Genomic DNA, 18,330 nt, shown 5'->3' with positions numbered 1-18,330 from the left:
GGAGGGAGGGAGGGAAGAAGGGGGCGAGGGAGGGAGGGGGCGAGGGAGAAGAGAAAGAAAGAGAGATGAGAGAAAGAAAGAGAGAGAGAGAGAGAGAAAAAATGAATGACAAAAAGGAAGAGAAGATGATAGTATCCGTAAATTGGTTAGATCTTCAGCCAAAAACACAAATACAGAAGCTGGGCTCTCAGAATAAGAGAAAGTGGAACACAGTATTTTCAAGTGAGCCAGGTAGCACATGGCAATATTTCTATACTAATGAAAGCATTATGAAATAGACTTAATTCACAGAATATGTGGCCCTGCCTCCCTCCCCAGCCTACTAACTGCCTGATGGATTATGCCCAAGGAGGCCTAAGCTGCCATACTCCATGTTGTTCCACAAGTTCACGTTTTTGTTAGCGCCACTGCCTCTCCATACCTTCCACACACATATCACTCACCTGATAGGCCCAAACTAGTCATCCCTCAATACCTACCACAAGGGTCACCAACTACAGGAAGCCTCTCCAGAACCTCAGCCTACACAGTTTCCCACTTCCCCCCCAATATTTTGCCATATATCCTGGTCACCCTTTTATCTGAGCACTGGCCACTTTATCCCCAAATCATCTGTTCACATGACTGCCTTCCACCACTGGGCTGCAAGCTGAAGTACAGCAAGGCAATCTTGTCTACCTCCATCTCAAAGGCACCCATGCTGCACACTCCTAACCATAACTGTTCCTGGCTCACAATGGATGCTCAATAAACATCTGTTCAGCCAAACCACTGAACTAGCTTGTAAACACAGTTTGTAAACTATAAAGCACTCAACAAATATGTTGTTTACTGCTTCCTTTCCAACCTCATCCATTTTTCTCCATCATTCAGCATCCACATGCTCCAGAAAAACTGATATTCAATGTTTCGTATATCCAAACCCAATTTCTCACTTCTATTGTAGTAGGTCACACTGGTGCCTCCATTTGTAAAGCTCTCTTTTATCTTCACTTATTCAAATTGCACCAATCCATGGCCTGGCTCAAATATGTCACTTCCAATAAAGCATCTCTAGGCAAGCCTAATGGGAAATAGTGGCTCCCTCCTCTCAAATCTCAGAGCACTTTGCCTGTTCCTGTCTTATGGTGCTTATTACCTCTAAATGTATTGTAGTTCTAAGAAGAACCTGTTACCTCATCATCTCTGCTATGCCATCATAACAGCCCTGCACCTGATACATCATCACCTCTCTGAAAGCACATAGCACAGAACAGGAAATAGTTTAATAGATTGTTTTGGATTCCACATATTGAGGCAATAGCCTTCCAGTAGATTTTAAGCACCTGGATGAGTGTTCCTCTCTTCAAGCCTTCCGAAACATCCTCCTTGAACATGTAAGTTTCAAATATGCTCTTTTTCTTCCCTCGTGTGGACTTGTTCTTTGACTTTTTGTCACCTGGCGAGGTACCAATGTCATGTGGGCCAGCCACAGTGGACACACCTAGAAACATGAGGCAGCAATCAACTCTTTCCTCAAACATCTGTGTATTTTTAAAACTGGAGATATCATACCTTTTTACAATTATTATTTAAAGAGACCAACAAGAGACTGAAACTCCCTGATGGTGATTTTGAACAATAACAAAAAGGAAAGAGTGGCTAAGAAAATATGAATAAAATATACACAGATGAGACGTGAGTTTTAAATCAGCACAACAACATGGATGGAACATAATGTGAATAATGAGTTCAGTGTTCTTTGCTATTTATATACACAAACTTTTTGAAAATAGAAATTACTAAAAGATTGCCACTTTACTAGAGGAAATTAAACAGTTGTACTTAATACAACCATAAATTAAGATAGCAAGAAACCACATCTAATTCTAGAAAAAAATCACACAGGAGAATACTTAACAGGTCACTAAAAGAATTATAGTAGTCCTTAGTCCTAAAAGACACCCTCCACTTCATACCCATTCCACTTTTATTTCAGTTCTCCAGTTATTCAGACAGACTCCATTTTCCTTTTACTACCTCTGGGGGTCCCCAGGGGCCGGAGGTTCATTCTGTAGTCAGGACGGCTCATTATTGGCTCCAAGGTCACTCTTCTCTCCAGATCCAAAGAAACCTCCACTGCTCAGCTCAGAGTTCCCGCCTCAAGCAGCTCTGTTGTCATTCACTGAAACCAAGAAGAGATTGGTAATTGGAGAGCAGTTAAGTTGTAGACTCCTCTGTCCTCTCAGAAATTTAGTATTTCAATGGCAAAGGCAACGTGGTGCCCCTCCTGGGCTCTGGCATAACATTCTCCAGGGCAGTTAGTCAAACACACCATCTGTCTCAAGTTTCTTTTCAAGGCCTTCACCCTCACAAGTACCACTAGACTGCTTCTTTGGGCCACTTCAACTAAACATCTCCACAAATGGGGCAATGATGTGAAAAATACGGAATCCTGCAGTTCTATTCAGCTTGTGAAATGAACAAAAATATAAAGAAATATAGTTTTGAAAAGTGATATAAAGATCCAGAATCTAAAAGTTGTAATGGAATGGTACTAAACTGGGGCTCAATATGTGGCATTTACTAAGTCCAACTCTGGACAAATGATATACCTCTATGAAACCAAGTTAATTCCTTAGAATCCACCAGCAAAACCTAATTCATTATCACAACTTGATGTCCAAAACTATGCAGGGAACCCCAGATGATTCACATGCTTTCAAAACATGGCAATACTGTAATTAGACGTCTCTTCCCCTACTCTTACCTGCCATCACCTCAAACCAGTTGTCTGATTAGAAGCTCAAACAGCTGTGTCTAAGGAATATAAGAGCAGCTGCCAGGATCAGCAGGCTGGAATGTGGGGCCCCGCAGCTGGCCCTTAGCCTTCCACCTGGATGCTGAACATGTCATCACAACTTCTACTTTCTAGTCTCTGCTGGCCACCAGCCCAGGAGTCAAGTCTATATTTGAAATTTTTGTGGGCAGCCTGAGTTCCCACAAAACGAATCAAGATGTCATTCTGAACACTAGCTTCCATTTCCTCTATATTTCCCACACACATCCTTCACCAAAATGATGTAATTTCTCTTTAAATTGAAATTAATACTAACTCAGCAGCAGAAAAGCAATGGAGACAAAGGACAACAGGCCACTTAGGGCAAGATAAAGAGATTCACAGATAAAGCCAATCCCGTTGCAAGAAGGGAGAGAAAGAGATGGCCTTATATAAACAGCAAGGGAACGGGAAAGGCAGATGGAGGAGTCAAGACTGTCTGAGGGCTTAATACAGAAATGCATTTATGCACTCAGTAATTTCACATGTATTTCTTCAAGGCACTACACTAGACAGAATGAAGCCTAAGGGGGAAACACTGTGTTTTTTAAAGTGTGGATAAATGTACAGATGATAGGAAAGAAAGAGTATCTCCAAGTCAGGAAACCTGAGAGTACTTTAGGAAAGATTTTAAAGAACTAAGAGTGTGAGGAAAGCATACTGTTGGCAAAAGGAAATAAAAATAGAGGCGCAAACAGAAAACACAGGCAAGTTCTCACAAAATTAATTCCATTTGGATAGAGTCCAGCCTATATGAAGGGAGGCAGTGGCAAGGAAATTAAAACAAGTTAGAAGGCCTAAAAAACTAGGCCAGTTTTTCAAAAGCACTAGGGAGTTTTCAAAGCATGAATGAGCAGAAGAGAAAAACAACATACTAGAATTGTTTCAGGAAACCTGGTACAGGACTCCAAGTCATCTGGAGTTGACAGATACTAGTAGCAGATGTATCTTAGGAGAAAATCAGAACAGACAGGTGAAAGGAAGGAAAGACCCAAACTTGAGTTCAGGACACTGAAAAGAAGAGGCCCTTACCATGGTATTACACAGGACAAAGTGGCACCACCTAGCAACCAGGCAGGTCTGGAAGTGAGCAAGGTGGGAGTGGCTGTGTGAGATTTCTAGGTAGGAGACTGGGAGTTGGTAAAGTTAGAGAAGATGATGAATTCTACTTGGAGTATTATACACCTCCACATGGAGCGATCCACCAAATACGTGAAAAAGGGAGCAAAAGAGAGAAACTGGCCAGTCATTTGCATAAAGATGGTAACACAGAGAGTTCAAGAATAGATGAGATTGCCAAGAAAGGGTACGCAGATACAGAGGAGGGCACAGGATAAGGGATGAACAAGCAACATTCCCTTCCCCGTGACATCATTTTGAAGGCCTATTAACCCTACAGAAGTTCTGGGCACTCTTACCTTAACAAAACCTGGGTTAGGGCAACTTTTAGGAAATGTAAAGAAGTAGAAAATATAAGAAAGAAGCTAACAAAGATGTAGGAAAAGAACCAACGGAGGCAGGCGTTAAGAAAACAAAGAGAAAAGAGCTCCCAAATGAGGACAGATCCATGATCAGGGTATGCTCCCACTAGTGACTAAGAACACAAATGATGGCAGCCTTGGTTGGGGCAAGAGGTCGGGAGCAAACTGCCAACAACCCAAAAACAAGAGCCGGAATTGAAAATGGGGCACTACATGTCAATCCTGATTTAGGCAAAAGTTCAAAATGAAGGGGAGCTACTGCTAGGTAAGTGAGATGAGGTGACAGATTTCAATTCCAGTGTTCCTAGGTCAGCTGCATCTGTATCTTTCCTTCACAGCAGTTATCCCAGTCTGTGTGATTAATACCTAACTTGTCTCTCTAGCTCAGGGAGACAAGGAATGTTTGGTTGGGTTTGTCATTGCAACTCTGGTGGCTCCCACAGCATCTAGGATAGAATAGGTGCTCAAAAGCCACTCCATAAATGAAAGGATGAGTTTGTTTTCATGAACAAGCAATGAGAACACCAAACAGAGCAGGGTCATACCGGGAAACTACATTAAAAACAAGTCAGCAAAGAATGGGGGAAGAATGCAGGACTCAGAAAACAAAATTGGCAAGAATAAGCCAGACAGCTAGGCAGGCAAGTCAAAGCCCATATTTGGGTACCAAAGCACTAGGGGCAGATGTAAAGATTCTGAGTATATAAAATGCCAAGCAGAAAATGAACAAACAATGGCTGGGTGTGGTGGCTGACACCTGTAGTCCTAACACTTAGGGAGCCCAAGGCGGGCAGACTGTCTGAGCTCAGGAGTTCAAGACCAGCCTGGGCAACATGGCGAAACCCCGTGTCTACTAGAAATACAAAAAATGAGTTGGGCAAGGTGGCACGCGCCTGTAATCCCAGCTACTCAGGAGGCTGAGGCACAAGAATTGCTTGAACCCAGGAGACAGAGATTGCAGTGAGCTGAGAGTGTGAACTTCAGCCTGGGCGACAGAGTGAGACTCTGTCTCAAAAAAGAAAAACGAACAAACAGGCCAGGAGCAGTGGCTCACACGCCTGTAATCCTAGCACTTTGGGAGGCCACGGCGGGCAGATCACCTGAGGTCGGGAGTTTGAGACCAGCCTGACCAACATGGAGAAAACCTCTCTCTACTAAAAAAAATACAAAATTAGCATGCGTGGTGGCGCATGTCTGTAATCCTAGCTACTCGGGAGGCTAAGGCAGGAGAATTGCTTGAACTTGGGAGGCAGAGGTTGCAGTGAGCCAAGATCACACCATTGCACTCCAGCCTGGTCAACAAGAACAAAACTCCTTCTCAAAAAAACAAAAAAAAAAAGAAAGAAAAGAAAAGAAAATGAACAAACAAGCGATCTTCTATTCCCTGTGACATAGTTATAAAGGCCCATTAAGCCTGAAGAAGTCCCTGGACACTCCTACCCTGACACATTAAAAGCACAGGCCAGTTTCCAACCCTTACTAACTTCCAGAATGAGGGCCACTGATACACTACCCAACAGCCCACTGGACCCTAGAAAAAGTGTCCTACCACGGAAATAGCCATACATTCTTAAGAGCTGGGCTGACATTAGCATGAACAGGCAATAGTGGTCAATAATGTCACATAGTAAAAGAAGGCAGGAAGGATGAGGAATGGGGAAAAGGCACTGGACCTCATAAGGGCAAATCTGAAGAAAGCTTCTGGGTGAAATAAACGGTGTCTTGAGATCCTTTGTATTCCCCAAAACCTAGCACAATGCATAGTACATAGCAAAGGCACAACAATTTGAATAAATGAAGCCTATTTGGGACAGAAGTCAGGTTACAACAAATATATACTAGTGAGAAGTATGAGTAGCAGAGCCAGGACTACAATGGGGCAAGCCAGGCACTTAGGGTGCAAAATTTGAAAATGCAAAGTTCTATGAGTACCAGTCCCACACTTGCAGGACCCAGGAGTGAGAGCTTCCTAGAACTTTTGTGCCTTATGCATCTCACTTGTCTTAGCCTAGCCTTAGTACTTACGAGTATCAGAGCAAATGGAATGTATGAAGCCGAGTAATGAAGGAAACTCAAAGATATAAAGTCCAAAGACAGGTTTAAAGGGAGAAAAAGACGAGCCAATGGAAAGCAAAAGATGGGAAAAACAAGCAAAAGATGACTATTGATTAAGAAAAAAAAAAGAGGACAAAATTAAATCTCAATGAGATTAGAAAAATAAACCATTTACATTACAAATCAATAAGAAGTGCATGGATTAATCAATAAGTAGTATTAAGACACTACTTAACACCATTTTTAAAAAATAACCAACAAATCCCTACTTCATAAAATATTCCAAAATAAATTTCAGTTTGAATGAAATTTAAATGTTCAAAAATGAGAGACAGAGACAGGGAGACACACCCAGAGAGGAAAGACAGAGAGAAAGGGAGGAGGCAGGGGAAAGGACATCCAGAACTACTGAATGAGGAGTTTAACAAATATTAACCCCCTAAAGCAACAATAAAACTAACATTGTTAAAACTATTTAAAGTCTTGATATTGATCAAAAATTACAACAAATTTGAGAAGTGCTGGTCCAAGAAAATCTACTGAATCTTGGTAAGAACAGTGAAGAGTGTGGTGTTTTAGCCTGGGGCTCCTATCATCCCACACTTGCTCCCAATTCCTTGGTACAGAAGCTACCAGGGTAGGACAAGCTGTGATGATAGGAGGCTCCACTGCCAGAAGGAGCTAAATTAATCTGGAAAAGAATTCCATACCTTCCATGACAGGTATTGTCAAAAAGTTATTTCAACGGCAAAAAAGGAGGGAAAGCCAATATTACAGCTAATTTGAGTTTGCAATACCAGTTAGCGCAAGCAACAGATCAGCAGACCAACCAGAAATTTAACATGGAGAACTAAGGAATGAGACAGCCAAACTGGGCCTTGATAAAAATCTTTTTTCCTGCTGGTCTGGAAGACTGTGCATATGCACAAGACTGCAAACATGAAGGAAAGAAATGACAGGGCCACAGCAAGCTGCTCATTCCTGGAAAAAGATGAGGCCTTGAAAATGGAGAAAGTAAAACCCAGGCAGACTTTCTGAACTTTGAATGCATTCCCCAAGCCTCATAAAAACCAATGACAAAGGGAAGCTCGTTGTTTCAAGGAATTTAAACACGACCTCTGACCAATCATAGGTTGGCCACTAAGATACGCTGACCCAGGGGGCCAATACTTGACAGCCATACTGAAAAATAAAAACAAGAAAGGATGAGCTAAGCAGAGACATCAGCAGTCACACACACACTCCATGGAGAAACAGACTCCATGGAATTAATTAGTTCAGCCAGGTCACTAAATAAACAAAAAGAGCAACCACCTCTAACTCTGGGGAGAAGGGAATCAAAACACAGATTATATTATCAAAAATATCCAGTTTTCATAAGATATGCAAAGAAACAGAAAAGCGTGACCCATACATGGAAGGGGGACAGTTTCAACAAAAACTATCTCCAGGGGAGCCTAGATTTTGAAGTTAGCCAATAAAGACTTCAAAGCAGCTATTATAAATATGTTCAAAGAACTAAAAGAAAACACTTTTAAAATAAAGGAAACTATGACGACAATGACTCAGCAAACAGAGAATATTAACTAAGAAATTATAAAAAAGAGCCAAATGGAAATTTCAAGTGGAAAGACAACAACTGAAATGAAAATTTCATTAGAGAAGCTCAAGAGGAGAATTAAGCTGGCAGAAGAAATAAGCAATAAATATGAAGGTAGATCAATTAAGGTTATACAATCTGAAGAAAAGAAAGAACAAGGAAATTTTCTTTTAATTCCAAAGTCAAGAACTGTAATAAGGAGTCTCACACCACTTTTTAAATCTTTGATGTCTGACCACTGACTTATGTTAGGCCTCACCTCACTTTTCCCCTTTTGAACCCACAACTGAGCAGGCTAATAAGAAAGTCCACATGTGCCTTGCCTTTGGCCTCCATGGAAAATTCAAGTTTTGCTGATCCTCAGCCCGCACATGGGATCTCCCCAGCACCCTAGGCATTATAAAGGCATAACCCACTCCCTCTGTCTAACCCAAGGCAGGCCAGACCCACTTGTACTATCTCTACCATCCCCAGAAGTCTCTTGGGTGAATAATAAAATTTCTCTCAAATTTTGTTGGCTTGTGAAGTGCTTCCAGCATAGACATCCTACCTGTTAATTGGGAGGGTTACTTTCTACCTCCACAGGGTGACCTAAGAATAGGAATGAAAGAGAGGACATCTCTATAAACCTTACAGAAATTAAAAGGATTATAAAGGAATACAATAAACTTAGAAAAAATGGACAAATTCCCAGAAACAAAAATTACTAAAACTTAGTCAAAAAGAAATGGAAAATTTGGCCAGGTGCAGTGGCTCACACCTGTAATGCCAGCACTTTCAGAGGCCAAGACAGGCAGATTGCTTGAACCCAGGAGTTTGAGAACAGCCGCAGCAATATAGCAAAACTCCAACCCTATTAAAAAAAAAAAGTACAAAAAATTAGATGGGTATGGTGGTATGCACCTATAGTCCCAGCTACTCTGGTGGCTGAGGTGGGAGGATGACCTAAGCCTGGGAGATCAAAGCTGTGGTGAGCTGTGTTACACCACTGAACTCCAGCCCAAGTGCCAGAGTAAGACCCTGTCTCAAAAAAAAAAAAAAAAGTAGAAAATCTGAATAGACATATAACAATTAAATAAATTGAATTATTACATTAAAATCTTCCAATAAAGAAAACTTCAGGCTCAAATGTCTTCACTGGTGTATTCTACCAAACATCGAAAGAAAAAAATATTATCAAATCCTTTACAATTCTTCCAGAAAATAGAGAACTCATTCTGTTATGACAGTATTCCCTTGATACCATAGCCAAGGAAAGGCATCAGAAGACAAAAACTAAAACTTGTAAACAGATAATTCATATCTTAAAAATTTCTTCTTGAATCAATTTTATTAATTTGTATTTTTATAGGAATTTATCAATTTCATCTAACATTTTATGGTGGGAATAGAATGTTGTTCAAAATATCCTCTTGTATTTTCTTAATACCTGTCCTTTCTAATATGGTGAAAGTGTTCTTTATCTGTGTTGGCCAATATGGTAGTCACTAGCTATGTCTTTGGAGCAATTTTAGAGTGACTAGTACAACTGAAAAACCGTCAAGTTTGAAACATTTGTATTTCATCTTTATTCATAATGGATATTCTCTCAGGTTTGTTGGGGAAGAGGTTGGGTTTCCTTTTGTAGAGAGCTCTGTCACCCAGACCGGACTGCAGTGGCACGATCATAGCACTGTAACCTCAAACTCCTAGGTTCAAGCAATCCTCCTGCCTTAGCCTCCTGAGTAGCTAGAATTACAGGCATATGTCACCACATCCAACTAATTTTTTATTTTTTTATTTTTTGAAGAGATGTTGTCTCACTATGTTGCCCAGGCTGGTCTTGAACTCCTAGGCTCAAGCAATCCTTCCACCTCAGCCTTCTAAAGTGCTGGGATAGACGTGAGACACCACACTCAGCCTTTCTCAGGTTGTAAAATTCTAGACTGTTATTTACTCTCATACTCTGAAGGTATCATTCCATTGTCTTACAGCCTCCATTGTTTCATTGAGAAGTCAGCCATTAATCTAATTGTCAATTCTTTGAAAGAATAACATTTCTTCTCGCCAACCTGGCAGATTTTGAAATTTTCCTCTTTAGCTTTGGCTTTCTACAGATTTACTACTCTAGACCAAGGTACGGATTTCTTTTTTATCCTGCTTAGTGTTAGTAAGGTTTCTTGAATCTATTGCTTAATAACTTTAATAAGTTTTAGAAAGTTTTTCATGAAGGTTTTCAGCCATTCTCTATTCAAATATTGTTTCTGCCCCTTCTCTCTCAACTCTTTGCCAGGATTCCAATTACACACTTTTGATCTCCTCAATGTCTCCATGTCTCCCTCAATGTCTTCAGTAGTTTCCATCCTTTTTTCTCTGAATTTCTCCACTTCACTAATTCTCCCTTCAGCTCTGTCAAATTCTCTTAAGCCCATCAAGTCCCCAATTTCAGTTAGTTTTCAAGTCTAAAATTTTCATTTTTTCAAGTTTCTAGTTCTCTGCTAAGAATGCCAAATCTTGTCTTTTATATTTGAACAAGGTAAGCATGGTATATTTAAGTCTGCTCCTAAAAATTCCAATACGAGAAGCCCCTATGGATCAATACTATGTTCTATTCCTTGTACTTCATTGTGTTCATGTTATTCGATCATGCCATGCTTGATTTTTTAAAATTATGAGCTTGACATTATATTTACAGAATGTTTATAGTAACATTAACAAGTAATATTACCTTCCAAACAGAATTTACAACATTTGCTTCTGCCAAGCACCTGAGACAATAAATTACCTCAATCTATTTTCAGGGTTTAAATGTATTCAAAGTGGAGCAAGAGTCCCTGTGAGGGCCTATCTACATCCAATTCACCCCTACTTCTAGGCTGTGGCCCTTCAGGGTACCAACACCAAATAAGAGTGATTCACCAAGATCACTCACAACCCACATTAGCAGGGCCTAAATTCCAATTCCTATCCCTCTAACCTTAAAAGGCTATCAAATTAACTACTCAGGCTGGGCACAGTGGCTCACACCTGTAATCCCAGCACTTTGGGAGGCCAAGGTGGGTAGATCACTTGAAGCCAGGAGTTTGAGACCAGCCTGGGCAATGTAGCGAGATCCTGTCTCTACAAAAAATACAAAAATTAGCCAGACACAGTGGTGCATACCTGTAGTCCTAGCTACTCAGGAGGCTGAGACAGGACAATCACTTGAGCCTGAGAGGTGAAGGTTGCAGTGAGCCAAGATTGGGCCACTGTGCTCCAGTCTGGGTGGCAGAAGTGAAACCCTGTCTCAAAAAAAAAAAAAAAAAACTCAGCTTTTTTTTTTTCAGTTTTTCAGCTGATCCCTCAAAAAAACTCAGCAAATATTAACTGGAGAAAAACAGTCCCAAATACTAACCTTATATCTCTAAGCCTTTATTTTCTCCTAGACACACTCTTATTACCTCTCAAATACTTTCAATGTATTTCTCAATACTTTGAGGGGAAGGTCTGTATTTGGTTGGTGTTTCTAGTTGTTGTCTCATGGAAGATTGGCTTCCAATTATTTTCTTTTTTTGTTTGTTTGAAATGGAGTCTTGCTCTGTCTCCCAGGCTGGAGAGCAATGGCGTAATCTTGGCTCACTGCAACCTCCGCTTTCTGGGTTCAAGTGATTCTCCTACCTCAGCCTCCCAAGTAGCTGGGATTATGTGTGCCTGCCACTCGGCTTGGCTAATCTTTGTATTTGCAGTAGAGACAGGGTTTTACCATGGTAACTAGGCTGGTCTTGAACTCCTGGCCTCAAGTGATCCACCCACCTTGGCCTCCCAAAGTGCTAGGATTACAGGCGTGAATCACTGTGCCCAGCCAGGTTTCCAATCATTTTCTATGCCATAACTGAGAGTCGAAGTATCAACCTCACTCTTAACTCTCTCATTCCCAACTCTCTCCTATATGGACTCACTCTTCTACCAGACTTCTCCATACCTACACCTATCCTCATTTTCTACTTTAGAGGGGAAAATTTCCCTACATATTTATAACCTAACCCTCTTAATGTATGTTCTTCATCCTATTTTAATCTACTCTAGAAGTTTTAACACACCCATTATTCTCGCCACTGGGGTATTCCCAATAGCACATAACCAATGTAAGAACCTGGCCCTGCTCCCCTTCTGCCCACCTCAAGCTACCAGCTATCATTCCATTTCTCTCATTCCCATCCCTACCAAAGTTTTAAAATGTGGTCTAGATTCACAACCTCTATTTCCCCCATTACATCCTCTTTAATCTCTTTTGCAATATGACTTCTATCTTCTTCTCTATAATGAAGTAAAGCTTTCTATATTCCTAGGAAGAAAAATCCTCACTACTTAAATAATGGCATTCTCTCAGTTTGCTTGTTTTTTGTGCAGGATGCCACTGACCAGCTATATCTTTGTAATACAAATTCTTCACCCTTGGCCTCCAGAACACAACAGTCTCATGGTTCTTCTCCTTCTCTCTCTACAATTCACAGATTTCCTTACAGACTCCTCTTTTATTCACTTACCTCTTCAGTTTCTACCATTTATAAGATTCTACTCTTATACCCCATCTCACTTCTCTTTTAAAGAGTTTTAAATTTTCATCTCCAGCTCTGCTCTTCAAAGCTCTTCTTTAACTTTCCAACATCCTGCTGAATAATACTGGCAAGCACTTTGAATGCCACATGTTTCTAATTCAATTTATTATTCTCTTCAAACTAAATTTTCCACCTGCATACTACATCCAGATTAATGACATCATTATCATCCCTGGGCAGCAACAGTAGACATCTAATCTCTTTTTCTCCATCAGTATTCTATTACCAAATTCTGTCTATTCTACCTTCAAAATGAGTCATAAGTAGATTCCTTCCTTTCCAACTTAATTAGCACTGTCTGAATTCAGGTTGTTACAACTGTATATGTACTATAAAGATGGCAATAGTTTCTTAGCAGGTCTCTCACCTACAAATCTCTTTTCTTCACTCCATGTTTCACCTACAACATAGAAGATATTTTATAAAATGCCTTTTCTTTTTTCTTTTTTTTTTTTTTTTCTCGAGGCAGAGTCTCGCTCTGTCGCCCAAGTTGGAGTGTAGTGGCATGATCTTGGCTCACTGCAACCTCTGCCTCCCGGGTTCAAGCGATTCTTCCACCTCAGCCTCCAAGTAGCTGGAACCAAAGGTATGTGCCACCAAGCCCGGCTAATTTTTGTATTTCTAGTAGAGACACGGTTTTGCCATGTTGGCCAGGCTGGTCTCGAACTCCTGACCTCAGGTGAGCCACCGCCTCGGCCCCTCAAAGTGCTGGGATTACAGGCGTGAGCCAGTGCACCCAGCCATAAAGTGCCTTTTCAAAACCCTTCAGGGTTGCTCACTGCAGCTCTATAATCTTACCCACCCATCCAGGCACATCTCCCACTAGAAGTTTTACAATATCACACCAGGCGAATCCCTGATGAAAACAGTAAGTTGGGAAAGACTATGATTGCCATCAAAGCCAGAAAAATGACTTAAAAACAAATGTGTTAACAATTATAAACTCTGGAAAAAAATCAGAAACAACTACCTATAGATTCTGAAGGGTAAACAAATGGAGGCAGGCTGTTGGGAGGAGTAGGAATCTGGACAAGTAACTGATAGTAGGGGGAATTTCATGTGTTTTTATAAAATTTGTCGGGAGGGAAATAGAAGTTTTGGCCCAAGGGCAGGCCACCATCACAGGGGTGGTGCAATGCAGGCAGCTAAATCTTCAACAGAAATTCCACAGGCTGCGCCTGGCTAGAAGAAAGGACCACAGGTGGAGGGTGACCACAGGTGGAGGTTAGTAGCAATCTAAAAGAGGAGCGAGCTGAAGAAGGGAATCCCCTAATTCTTATGACTCTTCAAGTCTAAGGCTGACCCCTTAGCCACGTAGACGTGCAGGACAGACTCAATGCAACATCATAAAGGCCTAAAAATTTCAAATGAGATTTAAGCCAACTCCTACAGGAGACAAGACACAATCTGAGCCTAACAAGGTCTGAAGCTAAGTGCTAGTGAAATAAAAATAAAAATAAAAAATCAAGATTCTTCAAAGGAATTTAACGGAATTCAGAGTCTACACAAGATAGTATTCAAGAAACAATCCAAAAGTATTTGACTAAGACCCCAGAAAACATAGTCCATTCTAAAGGGAAAACTACAAATTTCAACCTCAAAATGACTCAGATGTTAGAATCATCAGACAAGAACTTTACATCAGCTCTGATAACTACGCTCATTGAGGTAAAGACACTTGAAATGACTGAAGAGACTGAAACTCTCAACAGAGAAATAAAAACATACTCAAAAATAAGAATTTTAGACCAAGTGCAGTGGCTCATGCCTGTAATCCTCCCACTTTGGGAGACTAAGACAGGCAGATCACTTGAGCCCAGGAATTCAAGAGCAGCCTGGCCAACATGGTGAAACCCCGTCTCTACTAAAAACACAAAAATTAGCTGGGTGTGGAAGGACATGCCAGCTACTCGGGAGGCTGAGGTGGACAGATCATTTGAGCCCAGGAGGTGGAGGTTGCACTGATCCAAGATCACACCACTGTACTCCTGCAAAGGCAACAGAGTGACAACCAGTCTCAAAAAGAAAAAAAAAAAAATTTTAAACTAATAAGTACAATATCTGAAATAAAAAATTCAGTGGATAACCTCAATAACAAAATAGAGGTAAAAGAATAAACACTCAAGGAGCTTAAACTTTATCAACAGAAATTATACAACCTGAAAAACAGAAAGAAGATTGAACAAAAAGATAAAGTATTATGGACTTACAGGACAATATCAAAAGGTCAAACATAAGGGTAATTGGCCTGGTGGGTCATGCCTGTAATCCCAGCACTTTGGGAGGCCAAGGCGGGTAAGACCTGAAGTCATCCATTCGAGACTAGCTTGGACAACATGGTGAAACCCTGTCTTTACTAAAAATACAAAAATTAGCTGGGTATGGTGGTGCATGCCTGTAATCCCAGCTACTTGGGAGGGTGAGGCATGAGAACTGCTTGAACCTGGGAGGCAGAGGCTGCAGTGAGCCAAGATCATGCCACCGCACTCCAGTCTAGGAAACAGAGCAAGACTCTTGTCTCCAAAAATAAATAAATGAAGGGAATTGATTTCCCAGAAGAAGAGAACGGGTCCCCAAAAACTGAAGAAACATTGGCTGAAAACATCGGCTAAAAACATCCCAGATTTGCTGAAAAACATAAATATATAGATTCCATAAGCTGAATGAACCCCAAAAAGGAAAATTTTTTTTAAAATTATATCTATATCATCATAATCAAACTGCTGAAAACAAACAATATAGGGAAAATCTAAAGTAGTCAACGTAAAAAGAAATACCTCAAACAGAACAACATTTTGAACGGCAGCAGATTCCTTCTTTTTTATCGTCATCTTTCCTGCCATCCAAAGACAATGGAATAATTTATCTTTAAAGAGCTAAAAGAAAAAAACTGTCAGCCCTGAATCCTATTTCCAGCAAAAATATCCTTCTGTAATGAAGGCAAAACAAAGACATTCTTCAGATAAAAGAGAAAACCCATCACCAGCAGGACTGTACTACAAGAAACACCATATTGAGTTCTTCAGGCTAAAGGGAAATGATACCAGAGCAAAACTGGATTTTCAGGAATAAATGTTAAGCATCGGAAATATTTAATGTATGTAAATTACACATGAGTAAAGTTGTAAAAACTTTTAAGGAAAATTATTTCTAATCTGCAATTCTATATGCAGTCAAACTAACAATCAAGTATGGGGGTAGAATAAAGACATTTTCAAAATAGCAGGCCTAAAAAAAGTCCTGTATTTTTTCTCATGAAGCTACTAAAGGATGTGCTCCACCAAAATGACAGAATAAACTGAGACAGAGGATGATATGGAGTACAATGAGGAGAAGACTCAGCACAAAAAAAGTACACAGGAATTTTCTAAGGCAACAGAGAAAAAAGAGACCCCAGGATAGCCAATGTGCAGTAAGCATAGAGGGTCCTCTAGATTGGAGGACAAAGGTCTAGATTACAGCAGAGTCAAGAAAGAGAAATTGTTATCATCAAGATCCCTGCTACCAAATAATTTAGTGTCTCTTTAATCCAAGGCAGAATACCTGGGTGAGCCTGGCTTGCTTCCTGTTCTAGGCTTAACTTGACCATAACCTGATGAAGTTCCTACTCTCCCCTTGAATAACTTGATTTAGCTGAGGCCACTCATTTCACCACACAGAAGTGTTCTACTTTGACCAACTCCTGAGCTTCTGAATTAACTAAAAGATAATCTATAGTATGCTTCCTTTTATATGACAAAGAAAAAATAAGAGTTACACACACACATATGCTCATTTGTGCAAAAAGACACACAACACAGTAAATTAGAAACTAATGAGATTGGCTACCTACAGTGAGTAGATGGAAACAGTGAAAGGGAGGCAGGTCATAACTAGGTAAAAGAAATAGATGTGGAATAACACTTCACTTAATATGCCTTTTTATATGTTCTGACTTTTGGAACCACATTGATGCTTCATATCTCAAAAAAAAGCAACATAAAATAAAAGAGAATGGGGGAAATGGCCTAAAAATGCAATTCAAATAGAAAGAAATTATGCTAACTATACTCAAAATGAAAAACACAACAAATGTTAATGAAATAAACTGAAGAAGACACCAAAAAATGGAAAGATATCCCATGTTCATGGATTGCAGAATATTGTAAGTGTCCTTACTACCCAAAGCATTCTACAGATTCAATATAATCTCTACCAAAATTCCACGACATTTTTCACAAAAATAGAAAAAGCAATCCTAAAATTCATATAGAATCACAAAAGACCCCAAATAGGCAAAGCAATCTTGAGCAAAAAGAATAAAGCCTAAGGCATCACACTACCTGATCTCAAAATATAGCCTACAGTAATCAAAACAGCACAGTACTGGCATCAAAGCAGACACACAGAGCAATGGAACAGAATAGAAAGCCCAGAAATAAAAACACACATTTACTATCAATTGGCCCTCAAAAAGATGCCAAGAATACATACTGGGGAAAGGACAATCTCTTCAACAAATGGTACTGAGAGAACTAGATTTCTACATCCAGAAGAATGAAATTAGACACTCATCTCACAACATACACAAAAACCAAGTCAAAATAGATTAAAGGAAGTCAGCAGCGGTGGCTCAGCCTGTAATCCCAGCACTTTGGGAGGCCAAGGAGGGTGGATCACCTGAAGTCAGGAGTTCGGAACCAGCCTGACCAACATGGTGAAACCCTGTGTCTACTAAAAATACAAAAATTTGCTGGGCATGGTGGCATGCACCTGTAATCCCAGCTACTCAGGAGGCTGAGGCAGGAGAATGCTTGAACCCGGGAGGTGGAGGTTGCAGTGACCCAAGATTGGGCCACTGCACTCCAGTCTGGGTGACAAGAATAAAACTCCATCTCAAAAAAAAAAAAAGAATTAAAGATTTAAATCTAAGGCCTGACACTGAAAACTACTGGGAAAAAACATGGAGGTAAATAAAGTTCCATGACATTGATCAGGGCAAAGATTTTTTTCTTAAAGAATACAAAAGCACAGGCAACAAAAGCGAAAAAAAAAAAAAAAAAGACAAATGGCATTCCACTAAGCTAAGAAGGCTCTGTTAGGCAAAAAATCAACAGAGCAAAGAGACAACTTAATGAATGAGAGAATATACTTGCAAACCATACATTTAATAAAGAGTTAATACCCAAAATACAAGGAACTCGAACGATCAATTGTAAGAAAACAAATAATCCAATTTAAAAATGGGAAAAGGACCTAGGTAGACATTTCTCAAAAGACCTATAAATGGCCAACAGGTATATGAAAAAAATGCTCAATATCACTAATCATTAGGGGAATGCAAATTAAAACCACAGTGAGATATTACCTCATACCTGCTAGAATGGTTATTATCGAAAACACAAAAGATAACAAGTGTTAGCAAGAAAGAGAATCCTTGTACACTGTTGGTGGAAATGTAAACTACTATAGTCATTAGGGAAAACAGTTTGGAGGTTTCTCAAAAATTCAAAAACAGAACTACCCTATGATCCAGGAATTCCACTTCTGGGTATGTATTCAAAGGAAACGAAATCAGTACATCAAAAAGACATTTGCACTCCCACGTTCATTACAGTATTAGTCTCAATAGCCAAGATACAGAATCAACCTAAATGCTCAGCAAGGGTGAATGGATTTTCAAAATGTGGTATATATATACACATATATATATATATACACATATATATATATATATATATATATATACACACACACAATGGAATACCATTTGGTTTAATAAAAAAAAAAAGGAAGCCAGGTGCAGTGGCTCATGCCTAT

The 18,330-nt window shown here is 39.9% G+C and overlaps 1 protein-coding gene across 1 annotated transcript in view; it reads right to left on the bottom strand.

The window, feature by feature from the left end:
• The window catches only part of LOC105518845 (DIS3-like exonuclease 2), a 405,890-nt gene that overhangs the window by 337,253 nt on the left and 50,307 nt on the right, over positions 1–18,330 (bottom strand). The window contains exons 2-3 of the mRNA XM_011952002.1: positions 2,020–2,164; positions 1,326–1,483 (exon numbers count right to left, since the gene is read on the bottom strand). Coding sequence (XP_011807392.1) covers positions 1,326–1,483; positions 2,020–2,071 — 210 coding nt within the window. The 5' untranslated portion in view covers positions 2,072–2,164. The remainder of the gene's footprint in view (positions 1–1,325; positions 1,484–2,019; positions 2,165–18,330) is intronic.

The sequence above is a fragment of the Colobus angolensis genome, unplaced genomic scaffold (genome assembly GCF_000951035.1).
Source record: "Colobus angolensis palliatus isolate OR3802 unplaced genomic scaffold, Cang.pa_1.0 Scaffold33, whole genome shotgun sequence".
NCBI lineage: Eukaryota > Metazoa > Chordata > Mammalia > Primates > Cercopithecidae > Colobus > Colobus angolensis.
Note: the sequence above shows the minus strand (reverse complement) of the source record. Positions and strands in the feature narration are given on the sequence as shown.